Genomic DNA, 20,209 nt, shown 5'->3' on the forward strand with positions numbered 1-20,209 from the left:
GATTTCATCTTCAGCAACATCATATTCATTATATTATCATTACGATAGTTTTAATCTAACTGAATTTCATCAATCCTTTTTATTTTTTATATCAAATCTACTCTATACTGTTTCGAATCATGTGTCTCATGTCCTTCTACTCTAAATATAAAACCCAGTCCTCACTTATGACACTCTTAATCACCACTACAGTACATGGTCGAGGCAAATTTAGTTGTCATGATATCAGAAAGGAATTCTGAAGCATGTTTTTTAACCAAGTTTTGACTTTTGTGTAGCATTATATGCTGTTAGTGTATCATAACTCATAATTCAATTGGCCCATCTTCACTATCAATCTGCTACTTCCACTTTTTAAGCTTCTTCTCATAGTTGGACTATTGCACAACAAAATAGTAAAGAACTTTTGCTCTCTTTTTTGCAGGAACCATCTCAGAAGGAGTATGCATGATTCTGCCCTTGACAATTGGTAATTTTGTGGACAAATTTGTGATTTTAGGATAAAAAGGTATGCCTATTGTAAGAGAAAAACATTTATGCCCCCAACTATATATTCCTGTACTTGATTTGCTCCAACACAATCCTAAATCCTAATCACTTTCTTGCTTTGGTTGCCATAACAGCTTTTTTGGGCTGCCTGGACCAACTTCCTCTTGCTCTTTGCTTATCCATACTGCTTTTCGCCCGTTTTAAATTGAGAATTGTAAGCAACTTTTACCCTTTCATTAATCATTGTATCCATATTAGTTTCATTTTTCTTCTCCCGTAATGGGAATAAACAAAATGCCTTCCTTGTAATAATAATTGAATATAGGTAAAATGGCAGAAATATGATCTAGGTATATAAAATTTTAATAACATTAAAATAATGATGTCTTCGGATGCTTAATTAATTGGCATACTTTTATCAAAGGTATTCGTGTAAAAAAAATTTTGAGTTCTTAAGTTACTCATTGTTTCATTGCATGATGCATATTATACTCTAACACCATGGTTTCCTAAGATTAATTTTATTGGCACCGATACCTCTGAATTTTGGTCGTTCTGGTAGTTATATATTATGAATATCACTGGAGCTATATATATTGTACTTGTACCTTCGTTCTGTGATGATTGATATAGAGCAGCAATGTCAATGGCAACTTTAGAGTAGAGAGTAGATGCATCAACTCTGATTGATTTAACCACCATGTATCTTAACCACTAAGCATATGCAAATTACATAGTAGTTGAGGACAAGGACATGACAAGTAGCAAATTACATTCCTGGTGGTAGCAATAATATTTTAATCTAAGTGGTCATGTTCTTCAGGTTGCTAGGGTACATCAAACATGTCACCCATTCCACCATATGGCTCTATCAATTCAGATTCCACTTGGATGGAAGGAAATAGGAGATGTGTAACCACTGAGCAGCCCTTTCTCTCTCTCTTTTGAACGTTGGGAATAACCTACAAACTTTGTGCATTCAGATTTGTTCATAAAATTGATAATTTTGACTGCTTAGCTGAGTCCATTACTGAGATACTCTATGCCATTTGATTTAGAATTATGTTTTTCTATCTTTTTTTTGCCAAGTAGATTACTTTTCTGTATGACTAAGTGGCTTTGGTTGATTCAGTACTCTGTCACACCATGGGATTTATAGCAATAATTGAGTAAATTCAAGTTCCTTTTTGGCAACTCTCCTATATACATTTCTGAAATGGTATATCTCTTTCTTTATTGCTTTTTCTGGTAATCCTGTATTTTCCAATGAGTAATCCTAATGAATGTGATATTTCACACCATCCTAATAAAAAAGTTTTGCTAAAACTTCTAGGTATGTACCAATAAATGAGCATCTTAAGTTGCATGATGGACCAAGATAATTGATGGCTAAATTTAGTAGAAATTATTGCTATAAAATTATGCTCAAACTTATATATTATTGAATAATTTCAGTCCATATGATATACCAAATTTATCTCAAAATGCATACATTTTATAGTGCTATATAGTTACTGTCATACTGATAAAGATTTGGTTTGCATTATTGTGTGGTTAGGTCATTGAAAACTAATTAATGCATTATTACAACTTATAAACTGTGTCACATACTAGTAGTTTTTTGAGATTGTTTTGTAAATTTTCTTGTTCAAAATTGTGTGAATGTTCTGATAAGTTTAGTAGTCTTGGTGAGTGGTTGACCTTGTGCCATCTCTTTTTAATACGTGGGCTTGTAATGGTAAAAGTAGTTTATATTAACAATTTTTTTTAATAAGAAAATCAGATTGCAACCATTATTGAAGATTACATGAAAATGTTGTTGAGGTTGTTGGGATACATGTCTTCAATTTATGCATTTAGCTTTTAGAGTCACCAAACCAGGAAAAAAGACAATTTTTAGAAATCATATTTCAACCTCAATGAAGCTTAGAAACCATTTAGCTTTTTTTAAAGGATGATTACATGGTTTAACTTATTCCTAATCTCAAATTAAACAATTATTCTTCTATAGGTTTATTTATATAATAATAAGCAGAGCTTTTTGTATTCCATTAAGAAAAGTAGAAAATCTAACTAAATATTCAAATTTCGAAGAGTTAAGAGCATCTCCAATATTAGTTTTAATTTCAATTTTATTTTGAGTTCTATAAGAATATTTGTGAAAGTATCTCTCTAAATTAATATTTTTTATAAAAAAATAATATTAATTTAGAGTAATTTAAAATTTGATTTACCATTTTTTCGGTCAAATTAATTTATCTGGCCTAATTTTAATAAAAAATAACACATTATACGTATTAAATTTTAATTATTAAAAAATATTTTAAAAAAAGACGTTTTAAGCGTCTTTATCTAAATGACTCCCTTAATTTAAAGTTTAAAAACAAAAATTCTATGTTTTATTCGGTATAATTAATTAACACACCAAAATTTTCAAGGTGCATTCTACTGTGGCTACAATATAGAAGACAAATCAGCTAAAGACAGCTGGCCTAAGAATTTTGACTCTAAAGCTAATTTGATCCTTTTAGTTGGCTCTTAATTGGTTTAGTTCCAAATTTTTATGACAGTAACTTTGTTATTAATCTTAACCATTTCCATACATTCTAGTTGAAAAAAAAAACATTTTCCTAGGCCGTGCCACTGAAACGACACCGTTCCCACCTTCATGTTCTTCAACTGGCTTACGATGATCGGATCAGATCTTGCGTGGGCGCCAATTACTGTTACTATAATAAACCACCGTGTTCTTCAAGGAGTGATCCACAAAGTCACAAACAATAATTCAAAACCAAATAAATTAATTATTCAATTTTTTCTTTTCTAATTAGAAGTTTCAACTTTCAGCACTTATGTTAAATTCAGTTAGGAGTTATTTAAAAGGGTCAACCACTTTCAAAACTAAACCAGGTGGCATTTGCTGATTTGTAGAGAAAACTATAGACACTTGTAGTCATCAAAACTACAGTCACAGTAGAACTGGCATTTTTTCAACGGCGAAAACTTGCCCGTATTATTGACTTCAATGTACACTTTAATGTAAACATACCAAACAATTCATTACTTGCTACTATTTCCTTCTTTGTAAGAAATCTGAGTTGAGTGCAAAGCGCTTCCTTGTGAACATGGTTGCAGAACTTGTTGGAGGAGCTTTTCTCTCTTCTTTCCTCAATGTTCTTTTTGACAGGTTGTCCGATGATAAGTTTGTCAAATGGATTCGAGGAAAGAAGCTTGACCAGAATCTGCTAGAAAGGTTGGAGACAATTCTGAACGTGGTTGAAGCTGTGCTGAATGATGCTGAGAAGAAACAGATCACTGTCCATGCTGTCAAGAGGTGGCTTCAAAATCTTCAAGATGCTGTTTATGATGCTGATGACTTGTTGGATGAAATTACCACCAAAGCTGCCATTCAAGAGGATCCAGGTAACTTCCTGTCTCGTATCTTCAATTCACAAGATAGGGATATGGTTGTTACTAGGATTGAAGAAGTCATTGCTAGACTAGAGGGTATTGCAAAACACAAAGATATCCTTGGTCTGGAAAATATTGCAGCCAAGAATATGTCTGGGAGGATTCCATCAACCTCACTAGTTAAAAAATCTGATATGTTTGTTGGGAGGGACAAAGAGAGGGATGCTATAGTGAAATTGTTGTTAGATGATACTAACAATGGTGATTTGTCTGTGATTCCCATAGTAGGCATGGGTGGGATAGGCAAAACTACTCTGGCAAAATTGGTTTATAATGATGTCAAAGTGAAGCAAAAATTTCATGTTAAAGCATGGGTTTGTGTTGGTGAGGAGGAATTTGATGTTCTTAAGATGACAAAGACTGTGATAAAAAAAACTGGTAGTTCTTGTCACTCAAGTGATTTAGATACAGTTCAAAATCATTTGAAGGATGAGCTAGCAGGGAAAAAATTCTTGGTTGTTATAGATGATGTATGGAGCAGTAATCGTGAGGGTTGGGGAAGTTTTCTAACTCCTTTTGAATGTGGAAGTGAGGGAGGTCATATCCTTGTAACAACCCGTCTTGATCGAGTTGCTTCTATGGTGAAAACTAATCATAATCAACCTCTCAATTTGAGTTTCTTGCATGAGGAAGATTGTTGGCTAGTGTTTGCAAAACATGCATTTTTTCCTACTGAATCTAGAGACCGTTCAACTTTAGAAATTGTTGGTAGAAAAATTGTTGAAAAGTGTAAAGGGTTACCATTGGCTGTTCAAACACTTGGGGGATTATTAAGAACAAAAGATCATGAAAGGGATTGGATTGATGTTTTGAATAGCAAAATTTGGGAGTTTTCTGAAGATGAGAGTAGCATTCTTCCTGCCTTAAAAATTAGTTATCATTACCTCCCTTCATACTTAAAACGTTGCTTTGTTTATTGTTCTTTATTCCCAAAAGACTACGAATTCGAAAGAGATGAACTGGTGTTATTATGGATGGCAGAAGGTCTTTTGCAGCAACCAAAGGGCGGCAGCACTTTACAAGAAGTTGGTTATAAATATTTTAACGATTTGGCTTCAAGAGCATTTTTTCAACATTCTAACTCTCTTGAAAATTCATTTGTGATGCATGATCTCATGCATGATTTATCGATATTCTATGGTGGGAAGTGCTTTTCTAGAACCATTGAACTCAAAACTGCATATATGCATGATGCTTGTTCTCGTCATCTTTCATATGATAGTAGCATGAATGCTTTGTTCTCAAAGATATTGGAAGAATGTGAAAGCTTAAAAAATGCAAGGACATTGCTGATATTTGATAAATGGCATGATTCCTCAGAGAAATTTGATCCTTGTGGCTTACTTGCACAGTTGAAGCATGTAAGAGTTTTGTCATTTAAATTCTTTCCACTTGATACATTGCCTGATTCAATAGGTGAGTTGATCCATTTGCGTTATTTGGATCTCTCTGGTGCACCTATCGTGACATTGCCCAAGTCAATGACTAACTTGTACAATTTACAAACATTGAAGTTGAGTAATTGTACAAGACTAGAAAAGCTTCCAATCAACATGCAGGGTCTTGTAAATTTGCGTCATTTGGATGTCTCTTATACGCCTATTTTGGTATTGCCCGAGTCATTGAGCGAATTGTACAATTTACATACTGTTGGGAATAAGGAGTATGACCACGAGAATAAAACACAAGGGTTTTATTCCTTTACCTCTACACACATAAGTGTATGTGAGCCTAATTCTTGGAGAAGAATTTTATGGTGTGCAAAAGTTGCAAAGAGGTTCTCAATTTAGATCAGATATCCATTGGTCAAAGAGTTGACAGCAAAGTTTGGTCTCGGTGTGGATACGCATAGCGTCTTCGTACCATCGAAGGAGAAAAAGATTTTTACTAGCGTACTCAGGTATTTAGATTTGATCTATTATATATTTATTATTGGAATAAAATTTAAGCACAAAATAGATCTTTAGGATTACTTTCTTTTCTTCCGCTGCGTGTTATGAACACATGGTAATCCTTCAGTGGTATCAGAGCATTGGCTTTTTGTGTTTAAATTTTATTCCTATTTTCTTAAATTTGTGAATTAATAGGATTAATTCAAATTTTTTTTAAGCATGCGATGCAGTTATTTCCATTGAGATGGTTTTCTAATAAATTAATAGTTAATTTATTTCAATTTTAATTATTTAATTGTGATTAAATTATCATTTTTTTAATTTAAAAGTTATATTTAAAATCAAATATTTTGTTTGATTTTTTTTATTTATTAAATTTTATTGTGATTTTGATCATAATAAAAGGAATAAGATGCAAAATATTTTTTGTTTGTTTCTTATATATATAAGTGTATATATAAAGGTCAAATTTGATTTGATAATTTTTAAAGCTAAACGCTAATACATGAAAAAATCAAATTTTGATTTGATTTATGTGTTTTGAACACTATAATATTAAAAATTAGTTTTTCTAATATTCTTGATTATAAAGAGCGGCCTGACAACCAGGAGTTTTATTTTCAAGATAATAATCAGTATATACATTTGATGTATTAAGGATTTAATTTTATATTTTTACCTAGACAAAGACATCTCTCCACTATTTATTACTGAACATCTTGAGAAGATGTATGATGTCCAAAGTAAGATAGTATGACTATCAAAGATTTTATTTAAACTAGTGGGAGTATTGGGCAATATATTTTGAATTAAACAACTTTAGAAGTTGTAATGTCATTAGGCAAAAGGCTTTAGCGAAAATTGTTCTTGCAAGCAATTTTGGAAATTTATTTGCAAGGGTTTTATTCCTTTACCTCTACACACATAAGTGTATGTGAGCCTAATTCTTGGAGAAGAATTTTATGGTGTGCAAAAGTTGCAAAGAGGTTCTCAATTTAGATCAGATATCCATTGGTCAAAGAGTTGACAGCAAAGTTTGGTCTCGGTGTGGATACGCATAGCGCCTTCGTACCATCGAAGGAGAAAAAGATTTTTACTAGCGTACTCAGGTATTTAGATTTGATCTATTATATATTTATTATTGGAATAAAATTTAAGCACAAAATAGATCTTTAGGATTACTTTCTTTTCTTCCGCTGCGTGTTATGAACACATGGTAATCCTTCACATACACTGAAGTTGACCAGGTGTAAAGGACTAAAAAAGCTTCCAAGCAGGATGCAAGATCTTATAAATCTACGCCATCTCCATATTGAATATACTAATTTAGAAGAGATGCCTAAAGGGATGAGCAAATTGAAAGACTTGCAGATTTTATGTCACTACATTGTTGGAAAGCATGAAGAGAATGGGATAGAGGAATTGGGAGAACTTGTAAATCTTCAACGGTCACTCAGTATTGAGAAATTAGAGAATGTGGTTGATAGCAGTGAAGCTTGGAAGGCAAGGATGGTTGATAAGAAATACATCAGTCATTTATGTTTGGAGTGGTCATCAGGTGAAGATAGTGATATTGTTGATTCCCAAATCGAAAAAGATGTACTTGCCAAATTAGAACCTCACAAAGACTTGAAGAGGCTAAGCTTATGGGGTTACAGAGGTACCATGTTTCCGGATTGGGTAGGGCAGTCTTCGTACCACAACATGACTAAGTTGGAGCTGTTGGGATGCAGGAATTGTTGGGTGCTTCCTTCACTTGGACAGTTACCCTCTCTAATTAGATTGGAGATTTCACATTGTGAGAAGCTGAAGATGATTGGTGGTGAATTCTATCAGGAGACACCCTTCCGATCCCTTAAACATCTCTCATTTTTTTATATGCCTTGCTGGGAGGAATGGGAGTCATTTGAATGTGACGAAGATGATGCACCATTTCCTCAACTTGAGCATCTTTCGATAGTGAACTGTCCTAAGTTAAGAGGAGATCTCCCCACTTTCCTTCCGTCTTTGAAATTACTTTGCATTGAAGAATGCGAGGAGCTTGGTTGTTATCTGCCAAGAGCTCCCATGTTGCGCCATTCACAAATATATGGCGCAAAGGAAGCAAGAATTCGGGAGCTACCACTTTCGATGTTGCAAACTCTATCCATTGATGGAGAGCAGCAAGTGGAGTATGTGTTTGATGCCATGATCCACACCCAACCAACCTCTCTCGCAGAGTTAAGAATCTTAAACTGCTCATCAGCCATATCATTTCCAGGGGATTCTCTGCCCCCTTCATTGCAAGAGCTATCAATCAAGGATTGCAAGAATGTGGAATTCCCAATGCAACAGCAACAATATGAGTCACTAACGAGTCTTGAAATAGACAACAGCTGTGATTCACTTACATCCTTCCCATTGTCAGCGTTCCCAAATCTCAGGTCCTTCATAATTGCAAGACGAGAAAATTTGACATCTCTAGGGGAGTTGTCACAGTCACAGTCCCTTCGAGAATTACGGGTTGAAGAATGTCCTAAGCTGGAGAACATAAGGTTGCCTGCCTCTTTAAGTCGACTCTTCATTATTAAATGTGGGTTGTTGGGTGAAGGCATAGAGAGGAAGGATCCCCACATTTGGCCATCCATTTCCCACACCCCCCACATTTTTGTTAATGGGAGATCGATTCGCAATGACTCAACATCTTAAAACAGGTAACTCTTTTGCCCTTTCTATCCCAAAGCCACTTCATCTTCTCTAACATCACATTCATTTTTCATACATTATATTATCATCATGATAGTTTATTCTTACTGAATTTCATCAACCCATTTTTTAATTGTAACAAGTCATGTTGGTTGTTTATGAAATCTACTCTACACTGTTTCAAATCATGTGTCTCATGTCCTTCTACTCTAAATATAAAACAGAATCCTCTGTTATGACACACTCAATCACCACTACAGTACATGGTCGAGGCAAATTTAGTTTTGACTTTTCGCTTTTGAGTAGCATTATGTGGCTGTTAGTGTATCATAACTCATAATTCAATTGGCCCATCTTCTAGGGTGTAGAGCTATCACTCTGTTACTTCCGCTTTTTAAGCTTCTTCTCATCATTGGACTATTGCATAAGAAAATAGTAAATAACTTTTGGTCTCTTTTTTGCAGAAACTATCTCCTCATGAATAGTTGTTTGATATTCTCTGGAGTTGATAATTGGTAATTAATTTTGTGGACAATTTTGTGATTTTTCTTGATTTGCTCCAAGACATTCCTAAATCCTAATCACTTTCTTGCTTTTGTTGTGGTAACAGCTTTTTGGGCTGCCTGGACCACCTTCCTCTTGCTCTTTGCTTATCCATACTGCTTTTCGCTGGTCTTGCATTGAGAATTGTAAGCAACTTTTCACCCTTTCATTGCATCCATATTTGCTTCATTTTTCTTCTTCGTAATGTGAACTAACATATACATTATTGCTTCCTTCTTTGTATAAATATAAATAAAATGGAAGAAATATGCTCTAGGAATATAAAATTTTAATTCCAATCACATAATGATGTCTTGGGGGTGCTTAATTAATTTAGTTGTCATAACTTTAATCAAAGTTATTCGGGTATAATTTGTTGGGTTCTTAAATTATTGTTTTGTTGCATGATGATTACATATTATACTACTAACACCATTGTTTCATTTCATGCAACTGTTTCCTAAGATTAATTTTATTGGCACTGTTACCTCTGAATTTTGGTCGTTCTGGTAGTTATATATTATGAATGTCTCTAGAGCTATATATATTGGACTTGTACCTTCACTCTGTCATATAGAGCACCAATGTCAATGCCAACTTTAGAGTAGAGAGTAGATGCATCAACTCTGATTTAACCACCATGTATCTTAACCGTTAGGCATATACAAATTACATTTTTAGTCTTGTTTGTTATTTATTCATTTATTTTATTTTCCTGAGGTAGCTAAAATATTAATCTAATTGGACATGTTCTTCAGATTTCTAGGGTACATCAAACATGTCATCAGCTCCACCATGGCTCTATCTATTCAGAAATCTTTGGCGCTGCTCAGAGTTCCTGGAGCTCCAAGATGGGCCGATGGATTATGTTACTCATCCTTAGGATATAAACGAAGTTGTATACAATTGGAAACGAGGGAAGCAGGCTCCTTTTAGAAAGCTGTTAAGTCCATTTAGGTAAAGATAGGAGGGTTAGTTAGCAGTAGTAGTTGTTAGGTTAGTTACTATAATAATGGAATTGGGAATGTAATTGATGGGAATAAGGGTAGTGGCCTGAGTAGTTAGTATAAGAAAGCATGCTGAGTGTAAAGCAAATTTTGATGTTGAATAAAGAGACTGGAGAATACCACCTCTCTTTCCTCTTGTAGAGTTCTTAAACTTGGCCTAATGGATGTTAATGGATGTCCTTCCATTGTCACAATTCTCTAACGCACTCATTCTTAATTTTGTCTCTTCTAGAATGTGAGATAGTCCTAGTATTTTCCAGTGAATGAATGTTGTTATTGTTAACTTCTATCAAATTGAAACATTGAAGGTAGAAGCTGATTCTTCCAACTACCATCTTTGACCTTCTATTAGGAATCAAAGGCAGAGGGTCTGATGTTGTTTGAGACATCTGCACAGCTGAGATGAGAACGGAGGTAGACAAGAAGCTATTTCTGGGTTGACTTAAGATTGCAAATTCAAGCCGTAAAATCAGCTACTAAGGCTGGGTTTGGTAAAGTTTTTTGAAGAGGTGCTTGTGCTTTTTAAAAGCATAAGCACCTCATTTTGCGTTTGGTAAATTAAAAAGCCCAAGTGCTTGTGCTTGCGGCTTTTAAAAGTTAGGGGTGCTTTTGAAAGCACCTAAGAGGGAGCTTTTCAAAGTTGACTTGTGCTTATCAAAATTAAAAAAAAAAAATCTAATATAATAAATATTCAAAATTACCATTATTAATTATTAACACTAGATTTTATTTATTTTTTCACACATATTTTTTGTCATTATATTGTCATTAGAATCATCATATATTTCTAATTTCTCAACCTAACCTTCACAAATTCTAACACAATCTTCATATAATTTTACTTGAGATATGTGTCTCATTTTTTGTGATTTGTAGAAGTGAGTCAATATATATAGATGGGTAATAGACATATCAGTACTAACATTGGATTACATACAAGTTTTATTATTGACTAATGATAACTCTATTTATATTAGTATAGAGAGTAAATCAAATAAATATTTAAATTATTGGTCTCTAAAATTTGAAAAAAAAGTATTATTCTTATTTTAAAAAATTTTAAAAAAGAAATTATTCTTCGTTATAAATATGTTTATTATAATTTTTTAATTTTTAAAAGTTGTTTTACCAAATACAATTATAGTACTTGTGCTTATTAAAAGCTATCTTTAACGTGATTTTACCAAACGCAAGTGCTGTAGCTTTTAAAAAGTCATCTTTTAAAAGACAGCTTTCATAAGCTACTTTTAAAAAGTAAAAGCTTTACCAAACTAACCCTAATACTACCGGTTTACATTTTTAGATGCTGCCCTTCTCGGGACTTTGCATGACATATCGCTTGATGTGAGATCTCCTTTTCATTTTGTTAAAATTTTAAAAACAGATTGTCCAAATTCCTTATAGACTAAGATGAAAAAAATGTATTATATCTTATGTTGCTAGACACGTATTTTAACAATTTCTTTTCAGTAATTCTTCCTTTCCAAATATTTATAGCCTCTGTTGTCTACAACAATCGACAAAGAAGCATGGAGCAATCATTCTATCATGCATTTAACTACATTTAACTACTAGACAATAAACATTGGCCACTGCACATTAGTTGCTTCCATTATGCCACATATTTGAATATATTTTGGTTATCTCTGTCCCTTTCCAAATAGTCCGTTGCAATGAGATGTTCAATGCGTTTCTTGATTGTTTCGATTTCAGGCTGCAAATCAAATACCAACATTTGCAAATTAAGATAATACTTGAAACCAGAAAATAATTCAGCCAATACAAATTCACTCAAATTAGGAGATGCATGCATATTGCTATACCTTGAACAAGGGGCTTAACATCTCGACACACTCCGATTGCAGTTGCTGATAGTCCAAAACCATCCTGCTCTTCATAATGCGCACAATTGCAGCGTCAATGGTATACTGCCTATCGTTGTCGAGATCTTCAACCATCTTCCTTTTGTCCTCATGCTGTGTAATGGGGATCTACAATAAAAAGACAACATGTCTTGTTATGTTTTGACAACAAAGAAAACTGAAACAATGAAAACTAGCTATGAGATTGCAAATCAAATGTGGCCTATGGATAAAACTAAGAACAAACCTTGATCCTCCTCATTTTGTCAGTAAATTTAGAGTTGTACTGAAAGATGTCATTTGGAGATATAGATTTTGTGTTGGGCTCCTTGTTAAGTATCTTATACTTCGAACAGGACAGCGAGTGGAGTAATCTACCTGCATCTTCGTGGCTCAAGTTCAGCCGAGTCATAATCTCTGAATAGCTCAATCTATCTGCATTGTTGAATAGCAGCAGGATAACAGCCTGTAAAGTACAAAATTTTCTAATCATAAACATGAGTAATGAACCAATGATTGTTATGTACAATACTTCCATAGTGCTGACTTTTCTTTTGGGTTGCTGGGAAGGAAATCACCTGACTTGTGGATACAATTAGTTCAATGATTTTTGGTTCAAAGTTGCCATTGACATTGCATGTCCCCGATGAGTAAATCCACCTAAGTCTTCTTGTCTTTCTCCCGTATCTTAAATCATAAAATCTCTTGAAAACTTCCATGCATTTAATCTGTGAAAAGACAAAAATAAAATAAAATATACAGTAAGGATGGAAACTTGAAGTAATTCACTATGTTCTTACCATCATGGAAGGGAGATTGAGATCAAATGTTTTGTAAGTTGGCCAAGACCCTGTAGTAAGGACAGTAACTGTGATGTCCATTCCAAGATTTTGAATTTTCTTATTATGAAGATGCTTCAAAAATTGACTTTGACATTCCCTGGCCAATATCATGTCATTAACCTGCATGCATGACAGTTGTGTATGTCATGTTACCACGACGTTATATTATCAAACCAAGAAAAGAAGATAGTACTAAAATTTAGTTAGTTGGCAATGAAATCAACTGACCATTCTCTCCATGTTCAATGGGAAATTTCCCCCAAGCTGTTGCTTTAGCATTGATAAAAGAATCCTCTCCTGCTCCTCATTAGCATCCGGGGTAAAAAGTAATCTGCGGGCAAGATTCTTCCTGCAATTATAGAATGCACAAATAAATAAATAAATAGTTCTTGTACTACAATATGGAGGCTGAAACAAATGTAAAAATTTACGATGATAAAAGTTTGACCTGCAATATTTTGCAAAAAGATCCTTATCATTGATATAAACAAGCAACTTGACTACCTGCAGGAGATTAAACAAATTTGTCAACACAATTCATAGCAATGGGAATCTGATGAAGAAAATATAAAAAGTACCTTGTCAAGATTTTCTTCAATTGCTTCATCAATCAGCCTCTCACTCCCTCTCCTTTTTAGGATATTATCACAAAATGCAGCTAATAGTTCTGCAGTGGTACAGCCAGCAACAGTTTTATTGCAAAATATCACAAATGCTTCCTTCAGTGCCTGTAGACAACCAAAATCAAATATATCATTTAATAACTAAATTTTTTTAAGATATTTAGAGTATTTGTTCTTCAAAGAAACTAACAGAATATCAAAATTGCCTCAAACCTTGTGAAACTTAGTATCAATCATAAAGCAATCATTGACATATGCCATATACTTGTCATGGGCCTTGATAATTTTTCTGATTAGTACCTGCTACATGACATGATTATACTTACAGCCTTACAGCTATTACTACAAAAAATTAAAAGAAAAAGGCATGGAAACTAACATGTCCACGGATGCTAGACCCTCTTGCAGTCTGAAGTGAAGAAAAACTTTTTTTGTCGGCATTAGATAATCAATGACTAAAGTCAGAATAAGATGCATAACTACTGCAGGTATGCCAACACATAAAGGGAATGCATATAAACCTGATTGTTAGCAGCTTCTTCTTCCTGTTGGATCAATACCGTACCTTCAGCTGTAATATGCTGCAATGGAAGCATAATCAACAATGCTATCATTGCAACAAGACTCTGAAAAAATAGTTGACTTTGATCCCAAACAATAAAACCAAAGAAACCAACCTCCTTGAATAAATCGACAAGAAGTTTAAAGAATCCAGGTATTCGCTGGGAAATCCTATAGATTCTAGAGAGATCTTCCACCTACACATAAATCAAAATGGTCAACCAGATGCTCATGAATGAAATGATGCTGCCGGTATAAGATAGTAAAACAAAGTTGTTTCGAAGTCTAGGTACACTCTCTTCTCCCTTGGGAGGCTCAAACTACACTTTGATCCCCATTATTTTTTAAAAATTGAACACTTCAAAGATGAAAATGTGTACGATACGGAGACTTTCCTATTTCTGAGACTCGCATCAACAGCCAGTTTGGATCATGCATACAACACTACTATAGACTTTGAACTTTATAAGAAAAAAACTAAATAATGTTCAAAAAATCATATTGTCTTCCAAGGTACCAAAGTCAATAGTAAGAGTGATTAAAACTAGCAGTTAGTGGGAGGAGTGTAATTTATAAGTGTCAATAGTAGTTATCTATTCTTAATATATAAAAGTAGATATATAAGTTTACATACATTACTTTTAAGACATGTTTCTTTTCCTACTAATGTCATGTCAGCAACGTCGCTTACTTGGCAAAATTTTAGAATCAACCACTCCATTTTTGCCAAATCACCTATTATTTCTAAATCAGTAAAAAAAATAAACTATAAAAAAAATAAAAAACACCGATAATTAAAAATTAACTTACAAAGACCTTGAATGCATATCCCTATATTTATTATATCTTACTGTTATAAACAATACAATAAATTTATAAGGCCCAGTAATTAATTTTTATAAATAATTCATTAAATGTAATAAACATCTATATTACAAATGTCATAATAATATTATTAATCATAATAAATTTTACGTTACAAATATTCAAATTTCATACTATTTGACCTACTTATATAAGTCTATTATCACTATTCCTTCAAATAATATCAAATTTAGCACAAGAAATTTATTTTCAAACTATAAAACATCTCAAACTTACTTAACGAAACATCGTTCTTTGGATAATATTACCAAACAAACAGACGATTGGTTTATCAAAGTTTGCGTGGTTCATCTATGAAAAACATTAATAACCACAAATGAAGAGGAGCCTCTTTGCTTAGAAATGATTATATTAGATGAAAATGAGACAACTACATTTGTGGCACATGTAATCAAAAACCACAATATCCAACAATAAGGTAACCCAATATACTTTTCATAATCTCATCTATCAAATTATTAGTTACTAACCCAATACTTATTTCAGATCAAAGTGCTACAACAATTTTTGTACTATTTGATGGCGAAGAAAAAAAAGTGTTGGGAACAACTGCTTCAAATCTAATGACATTCTAGAAAAGTAATGAATTGAAACACCATCCCAATTGAAAAATTTGTGCAACCTTACACTTATATTTGAAGTCAAAGTAAATGATTTTAATCTAAAAAAAGATTGTCAACAATACACGGTTACGAAGACATTTATTCCAATAAAAAACACTAAACCTCAACACCCATTACAACAAATAAAACAGGTAATACTCCAAAAAAAATTCACTTATTCAAGAGATTATTTTTATTTCTAATTTAGATTATTTATTGATTATAGGAACCAACTTCGCCAACACTAATATCATTAGACGAAGATCACATACCCATCAAGAGATTAAGGAGAAAGAAAATCATACAAATTCAAGACACATCTTGGGAAGAAGAACATACATGCAAAGACGGAACAAACAACACAATAGAAAGTGCATACAACTCAACAATTTATAAAGACTACGTCTTCACAAGAATTTACGACAGAAAGAAGAAAGCAACAACTCTAACAACAACCAATAATAAAAAAAAGAGGACGAGCACTACATAAGAAGACTAAGTCCATCAACAAAAGCAAATACAAAAATCAAACCACCAAGTAAAAATGTTACTTTGTACAATTCTAACATCCAAATATTTTGTATTACAAATTATTTTAAATAAAACACCTTTCAAATTTAACTTTAATTTACACATTTAATTTAATTCTACAAAACATAGCAATTTCTAATATTTATTATATACTATCGTTAATTTACCATCCCGCGCATCGCGCGGGTCTCATTCTAGTTATTTATAATTGTTGACATAACATTGGTGTACTAAGAATATTTTGATCAATTAAAAATATTATTAAAAAGGTAATTTTCTTAATTCCAATACCTAATAAACAATGATAAATCATGCTCAAAACATCATATTGTCTTCCAAGGTACCAAATAGTCAATAGTATGAGTGATGAAAATTAATCATCAGCTCATGGGAGGAGTGTAATTTAGTCTCAAAACACTTTTTTGGGCTTTATATGAGATTATCAAATACCTTATCATTTGTAAGCAAGGCAGGGAAGCCAAAGTACACCTTTCGAGTTAATTGAGATCCATTTGTCCCGAACAATTCAAAAGTTATATAAATATTTTTTTAATAAAATATATTAGATAATTGGATAATTGAGTTTCATGATTTTAATTCCGATATCCGAACTAATTAAAATTGGGTACAATACTAATATATAGTTAGGTTGGGTTGAATTTTATTTTGGGGAATACTCACATCCCCCACATTTTTGTAACTGGAGACCGATTCGCAATGACACTCAACATCTTAAAACAGAAAACTAGCAACATGGGAACTTTGCTCCATGAGTATTAAAACTTAGCTGTTATTTGTCAGTTACAAAGTTATCATCCAAAGGTGTTATTCAAGTATATATGATAACATGTTATTCACAAACAACAGAATCTAATTAAAATAACATTAATATTTAATTTAATCATCAAAACAAGGTTTAACCGGCACAGTACCCTAGTTTTACATCATTATCATGCAGTATGTGATTCTAGATGCAGTTGATGAACCAAAAGATATAACAGTTAACATCAGGTAAATCCATGTAATCAAGAATAAGTCAAAAGACGACCTTTCTCAATTTTTGCCAAGTGCTAGAGTGCAAATAATGAGATACTCTATTGTTCTCCTTTCTGAAGCATTCCAGAGCCTACACACACACTATTAGAGCTGGTCAACCAATAGAACACAAAATCTAGAGGCAAATTCTTGATACACTTGCCTTCGACAGATATTCTTGAAAGGAGTCAACCTCAATCCATATTGTGCCCTTGCTTTTGTAGTAATTGGCTGTATCATCTAGCATTTGTATCTCAAAATCCTGCTCGTAATGATCCAACTTCCCGAGACCAACCTCAACAAATATATCTACAATGTTTTTCAATAGGGATCTGTCAATCTGTCCACCCTCTCGTTCTTTGTTAATCTGTCGCAAAAGCAAAAGAAATAATGCTTATTCCAACCGTCATTGGCACCGCAAGAGTATAATATAAAAAAAGGATTATCTTCTTACAAGTGTGATCACTGCTTCCCTAGCATCAGCTTTTACCATCATATAAACCTATAATTAATAAAAATGAGCATGTCAATAAATCAAACAATGTTATGAAGACATTATCAGTGTCAAATAAGTCATGAAGACATCGACACTGACCCCATCCCGGAAACAAGATATCCCAACTTCATTGAATCCAGGGAGATTGCATTTCGTGATGTAGCATCGATGGAGATAAGAGAAGAACAGAGAAAGCTGCCTGACCATGACCTTATGGTTTGACCATCTTTGGGCAAGCTCCTTCAACATATACTCATCGTGCTTATTTCTTATAGCCCGCAAAGCCTTTAGAACAAGAACAATTAAATTCATATAGAAGCTAATTTTATCAAACTTAGTCACATGATCAAAGCAAAAGAAAAATCATGATAAATGAAAAACATCAGGTGAGGGGGTGATGCTTCCTTACAAAGTTTTCAAGATATAGTTCAAGAACCTTCTTGTACTTGACATAAATCTGTAGATCCCTCTCAATACACATATTATATATTGTTCTATATTAATCAAACTTAAGGAAAGCCATAGGAATATCTAAAACATTTTTGTTCTTTTCATAAACAAAAAAAAAAAAATCAAGGGCGGGAAAAACATTATATTCTCCACAGTTGGATTGCAATTCTAACAATCATGCAAAAATTGAACAAGAATATAGTATTGACATCACATGATCACAATCATTGCCACGATGATGCAGCTGCAAACACTAGAATCAAAGACTAATCAATTAAACACAACAAGAACCAAAGCCAGTTGTTTTAAATTGCAGCTGTGATCCAAGTTGCTAATCTAATTATGTAATATTACAAGAATCCATGACTGATGCAGCAGCAATTTCTGTCATGGTGTACAACAATGGGAAACCTTAGAACCAAAATACATTGATGAGCTAAAGCTAGATGATTCAATGGAGGCAAATGCAAAAAGTTGCAAAACAAGTGTCTAATGCAATCCAAATTTCTCAAGGTGCAGTTGCAAATAATACTATGCAACTCATACTCCGTCATCATCAAATTCTTATCAGCTATATGAATTGAACAACGCTATTAAAATCTTGAAATAAATAACAACATATTAACACATAAACACGTACAAGACAGAGGGGAAAAGAGAAAGAAAGAAATGGATACGTGTATAGCATCATATATTCCTTTGAATTGAAAGGTAGTTCAGGTGAACCTTCCAGGATCCATATAAGCTTGAGAATCCCTTTCACCATTTGCTTGCATTCTTGCGCAAAATCAATCCGCTTCTCCTCCATTTCAACTTTCAAACCTTCCAAATAATAACATATTCAATCAAACAATACAAAATGAACTCCATGGACATGCAGTTTCCAGTTTAAAACCAACCGATGATTATTAATTAGGCATTACAGTAACACAATCATCACATGTAGTAATCAAACCCTAGAAGAAACGAAAAACATCAGGTTATATACAATCAACGAAAAAAAGCTCGCGTTTCAATGAAATTGAATAACTAAGAGAAATAAAAACTTGAAGGACCAAAAAAAAAAAGAGAGAGAGTAAAGATTGTAGAAGACGCGGTTACTTACAGAGCGTGTTATCGAAAAGAGAGAAGAGCAGAGTGAAAGTAGAGAGAACCGAAGTGAAGAGTGAAGAGTGGTATTTATAGGTAATCTATCTGCATTGATTGAGGGAAAGGAAGAAAAGCAAGAAGCTTGTGGTGTAAGGAACAGAAAGAAGAAACAGAGGAGGGAGAGTTTGAGTTTCTCTTATTCATGCATTGATAACATAGAACTAGAAGCTTCAATCTCCATTGGAAGAGAGAGGAAAGAAGCTTCTATACAAGAGAGCTACTATGCTAACTAACTGAACTACAATTTCCACGTGTCAATCACTGCTAACTAACTAAAACTACCAACTGTTATTCTAACTAAAATGCAATATATATAACTGACAATTATAACAAACCACAGAAATAATAATAATAATGCTAGGGAACAAGATGGGTTCAGCCAAAAATCAGCCAAATGCATCTGGATAAATCCAAAACCTCTATGTGGATTGTACTTATGCTAGGCATTAGAATGTTTATTTTCTTTGTAAATTGGATTGTTCTGAATCTATTTTTTTATTTATCATGTTTTAGACATTTGGAGAGGGAAGGAGGGTGAAGAGACGGAATTAAATCATAAATAAATAAAACTAATTATTATATTTATAATTAATTAAGTTGTTCCATTCTTGGCTAATTTAGAGTTGGTTCCATATACTTTTCCAAATAATAAATATTTTTAAAGTAAAACAATCTAATAAGACAAAATAGAGCTCGATAATATTTTTGAAGTACTTTGTTAGGTGTACACTAAAATTAGCTATTAAAGTCAACTATAGTATAAAATACATGTTAAAATATAAATACATATTGAAAATAAATTAAATTACACATGTATTTATACATAAATATATTAATGGCTGATTTTAGTGCCTGATTTTAACGTATGAATAGTATTTTTAAATAAGATTATATAGGCTTTGTTTGATTCACATTATTATGTCATTCTAAAAATAGTTTATATACATACCGTGCGTAGAAGAATAATTAATTGTTTCTTTTTGTATAGAAAAATATATTAAATAAATTAATATAAATAAATAATTAAAAAAATTATATAAATTTTACTATATATTTTATATAAGGGAGCCACTTAGATAAAGATGT

At 32.8% G+C, this 20,209-nt stretch overlaps 4 protein-coding genes across 9 annotated transcripts in view; 2 read left to right on the forward strand and 2 right to left on the reverse strand.

Annotated features, from left to right (window-relative positions):
• Positions 1 to 8,478, forward strand: part of LOC107626126 (putative disease resistance RPP13-like protein 1) — a 12,267-nt gene extending 3,789 nt beyond the window's left edge. The window contains exons 2-4 of one of the 2 annotated variants that reach the window (XR_001617475.2): positions 425 to 508; positions 624 to 703; positions 1,313 to 1,683. The gene's annotated coding sequence lies outside the window, so the exon portion shown is untranslated. Of the gene's footprint in view, positions 1 to 424; positions 509 to 623; positions 704 to 1,312; positions 1,684 to 8,442 lie in introns of those variants that run through there. The other variant, XM_021116455.1, reaches the window with a different exon arrangement.
• LOC107627934 (putative disease resistance RPP13-like protein 1) lies at positions 3,176 to 10,224 on the forward strand. The gene is made up of 5 exons (XM_016330741.2): positions 3,176 to 5,604; positions 7,081 to 8,545; positions 9,002 to 9,052; positions 9,148 to 9,226; positions 9,839 to 10,224. Exons 1-2 carry the CDS (start codon positions 3,615 to 3,617, stop codon positions 8,538 to 8,540), a joined length of 3,450 nt encoding a protein of 1,149 aa, XP_016186227.1. The 5' UTR covers positions 3,176 to 3,614; the 3' UTR covers positions 8,541 to 8,545; positions 9,002 to 9,052; positions 9,148 to 9,226; positions 9,839 to 10,224.
• On the reverse strand, positions 11,494 to 14,394 carry LOC107627935 (cullin-1-like). Of its 5 annotated transcripts, none has more exons than XM_021116456.1 (12): positions 14,092 to 14,394; positions 13,936 to 13,995; positions 13,794 to 13,823; positions 13,628 to 13,714; positions 13,370 to 13,519; positions 13,240 to 13,295; positions 13,020 to 13,140; positions 12,750 to 12,911; positions 12,528 to 12,677; positions 12,197 to 12,415; positions 11,911 to 12,078; positions 11,494 to 11,801 (listed from the first exon to the last, which is right to left on the reverse strand). In XM_021116456.1, the coding sequence occupies exons 4-12, from the start codon at positions 13,673 to 13,675 to the stop codon at positions 11,700 to 11,702; spliced, it is 1,176 nt and encodes a 391-aa protein (XP_020972115.1). In that variant the 5' UTR covers positions 13,676 to 13,714; positions 13,794 to 13,823; positions 13,936 to 13,995; positions 14,092 to 14,394; the 3' UTR covers positions 11,494 to 11,699. The 5 variants fall into 5 exon arrangements, with proteins under 5 accessions (XP_020972115.1, XP_020972117.1, XP_020972119.1 ...); XM_021116458.1 differs by having other exon boundaries at positions 13,628 to 13,717; XM_021116460.1 differs by lacking the exon at positions 13,794 to 13,823 and having other exon boundaries at positions 14,092 to 14,172; positions 14,269 to 14,390.
• LOC107627936 (cullin-like protein 3) lies at positions 16,920 to 17,969 on the reverse strand. The gene is made up of 2 exons (XM_021116461.1): positions 17,483 to 17,969; positions 16,920 to 17,395 (listed from the first exon to the last, which is right to left on the reverse strand). Exons 1-2 carry the CDS (start codon positions 17,522 to 17,524, stop codon positions 17,165 to 17,167), a joined length of 273 nt encoding a protein of 90 aa, XP_020972120.1. The 5' UTR covers positions 17,525 to 17,969; the 3' UTR covers positions 16,920 to 17,164.

This window comes from Arachis ipaensis, chromosome B02, assembly GCF_000816755.2.
Source record: "Arachis ipaensis cultivar K30076 chromosome B02, Araip1.1, whole genome shotgun sequence".
Lineage (NCBI taxonomy): Eukaryota > Viridiplantae > Streptophyta > Magnoliopsida > Fabales > Fabaceae > Arachis > Arachis ipaensis.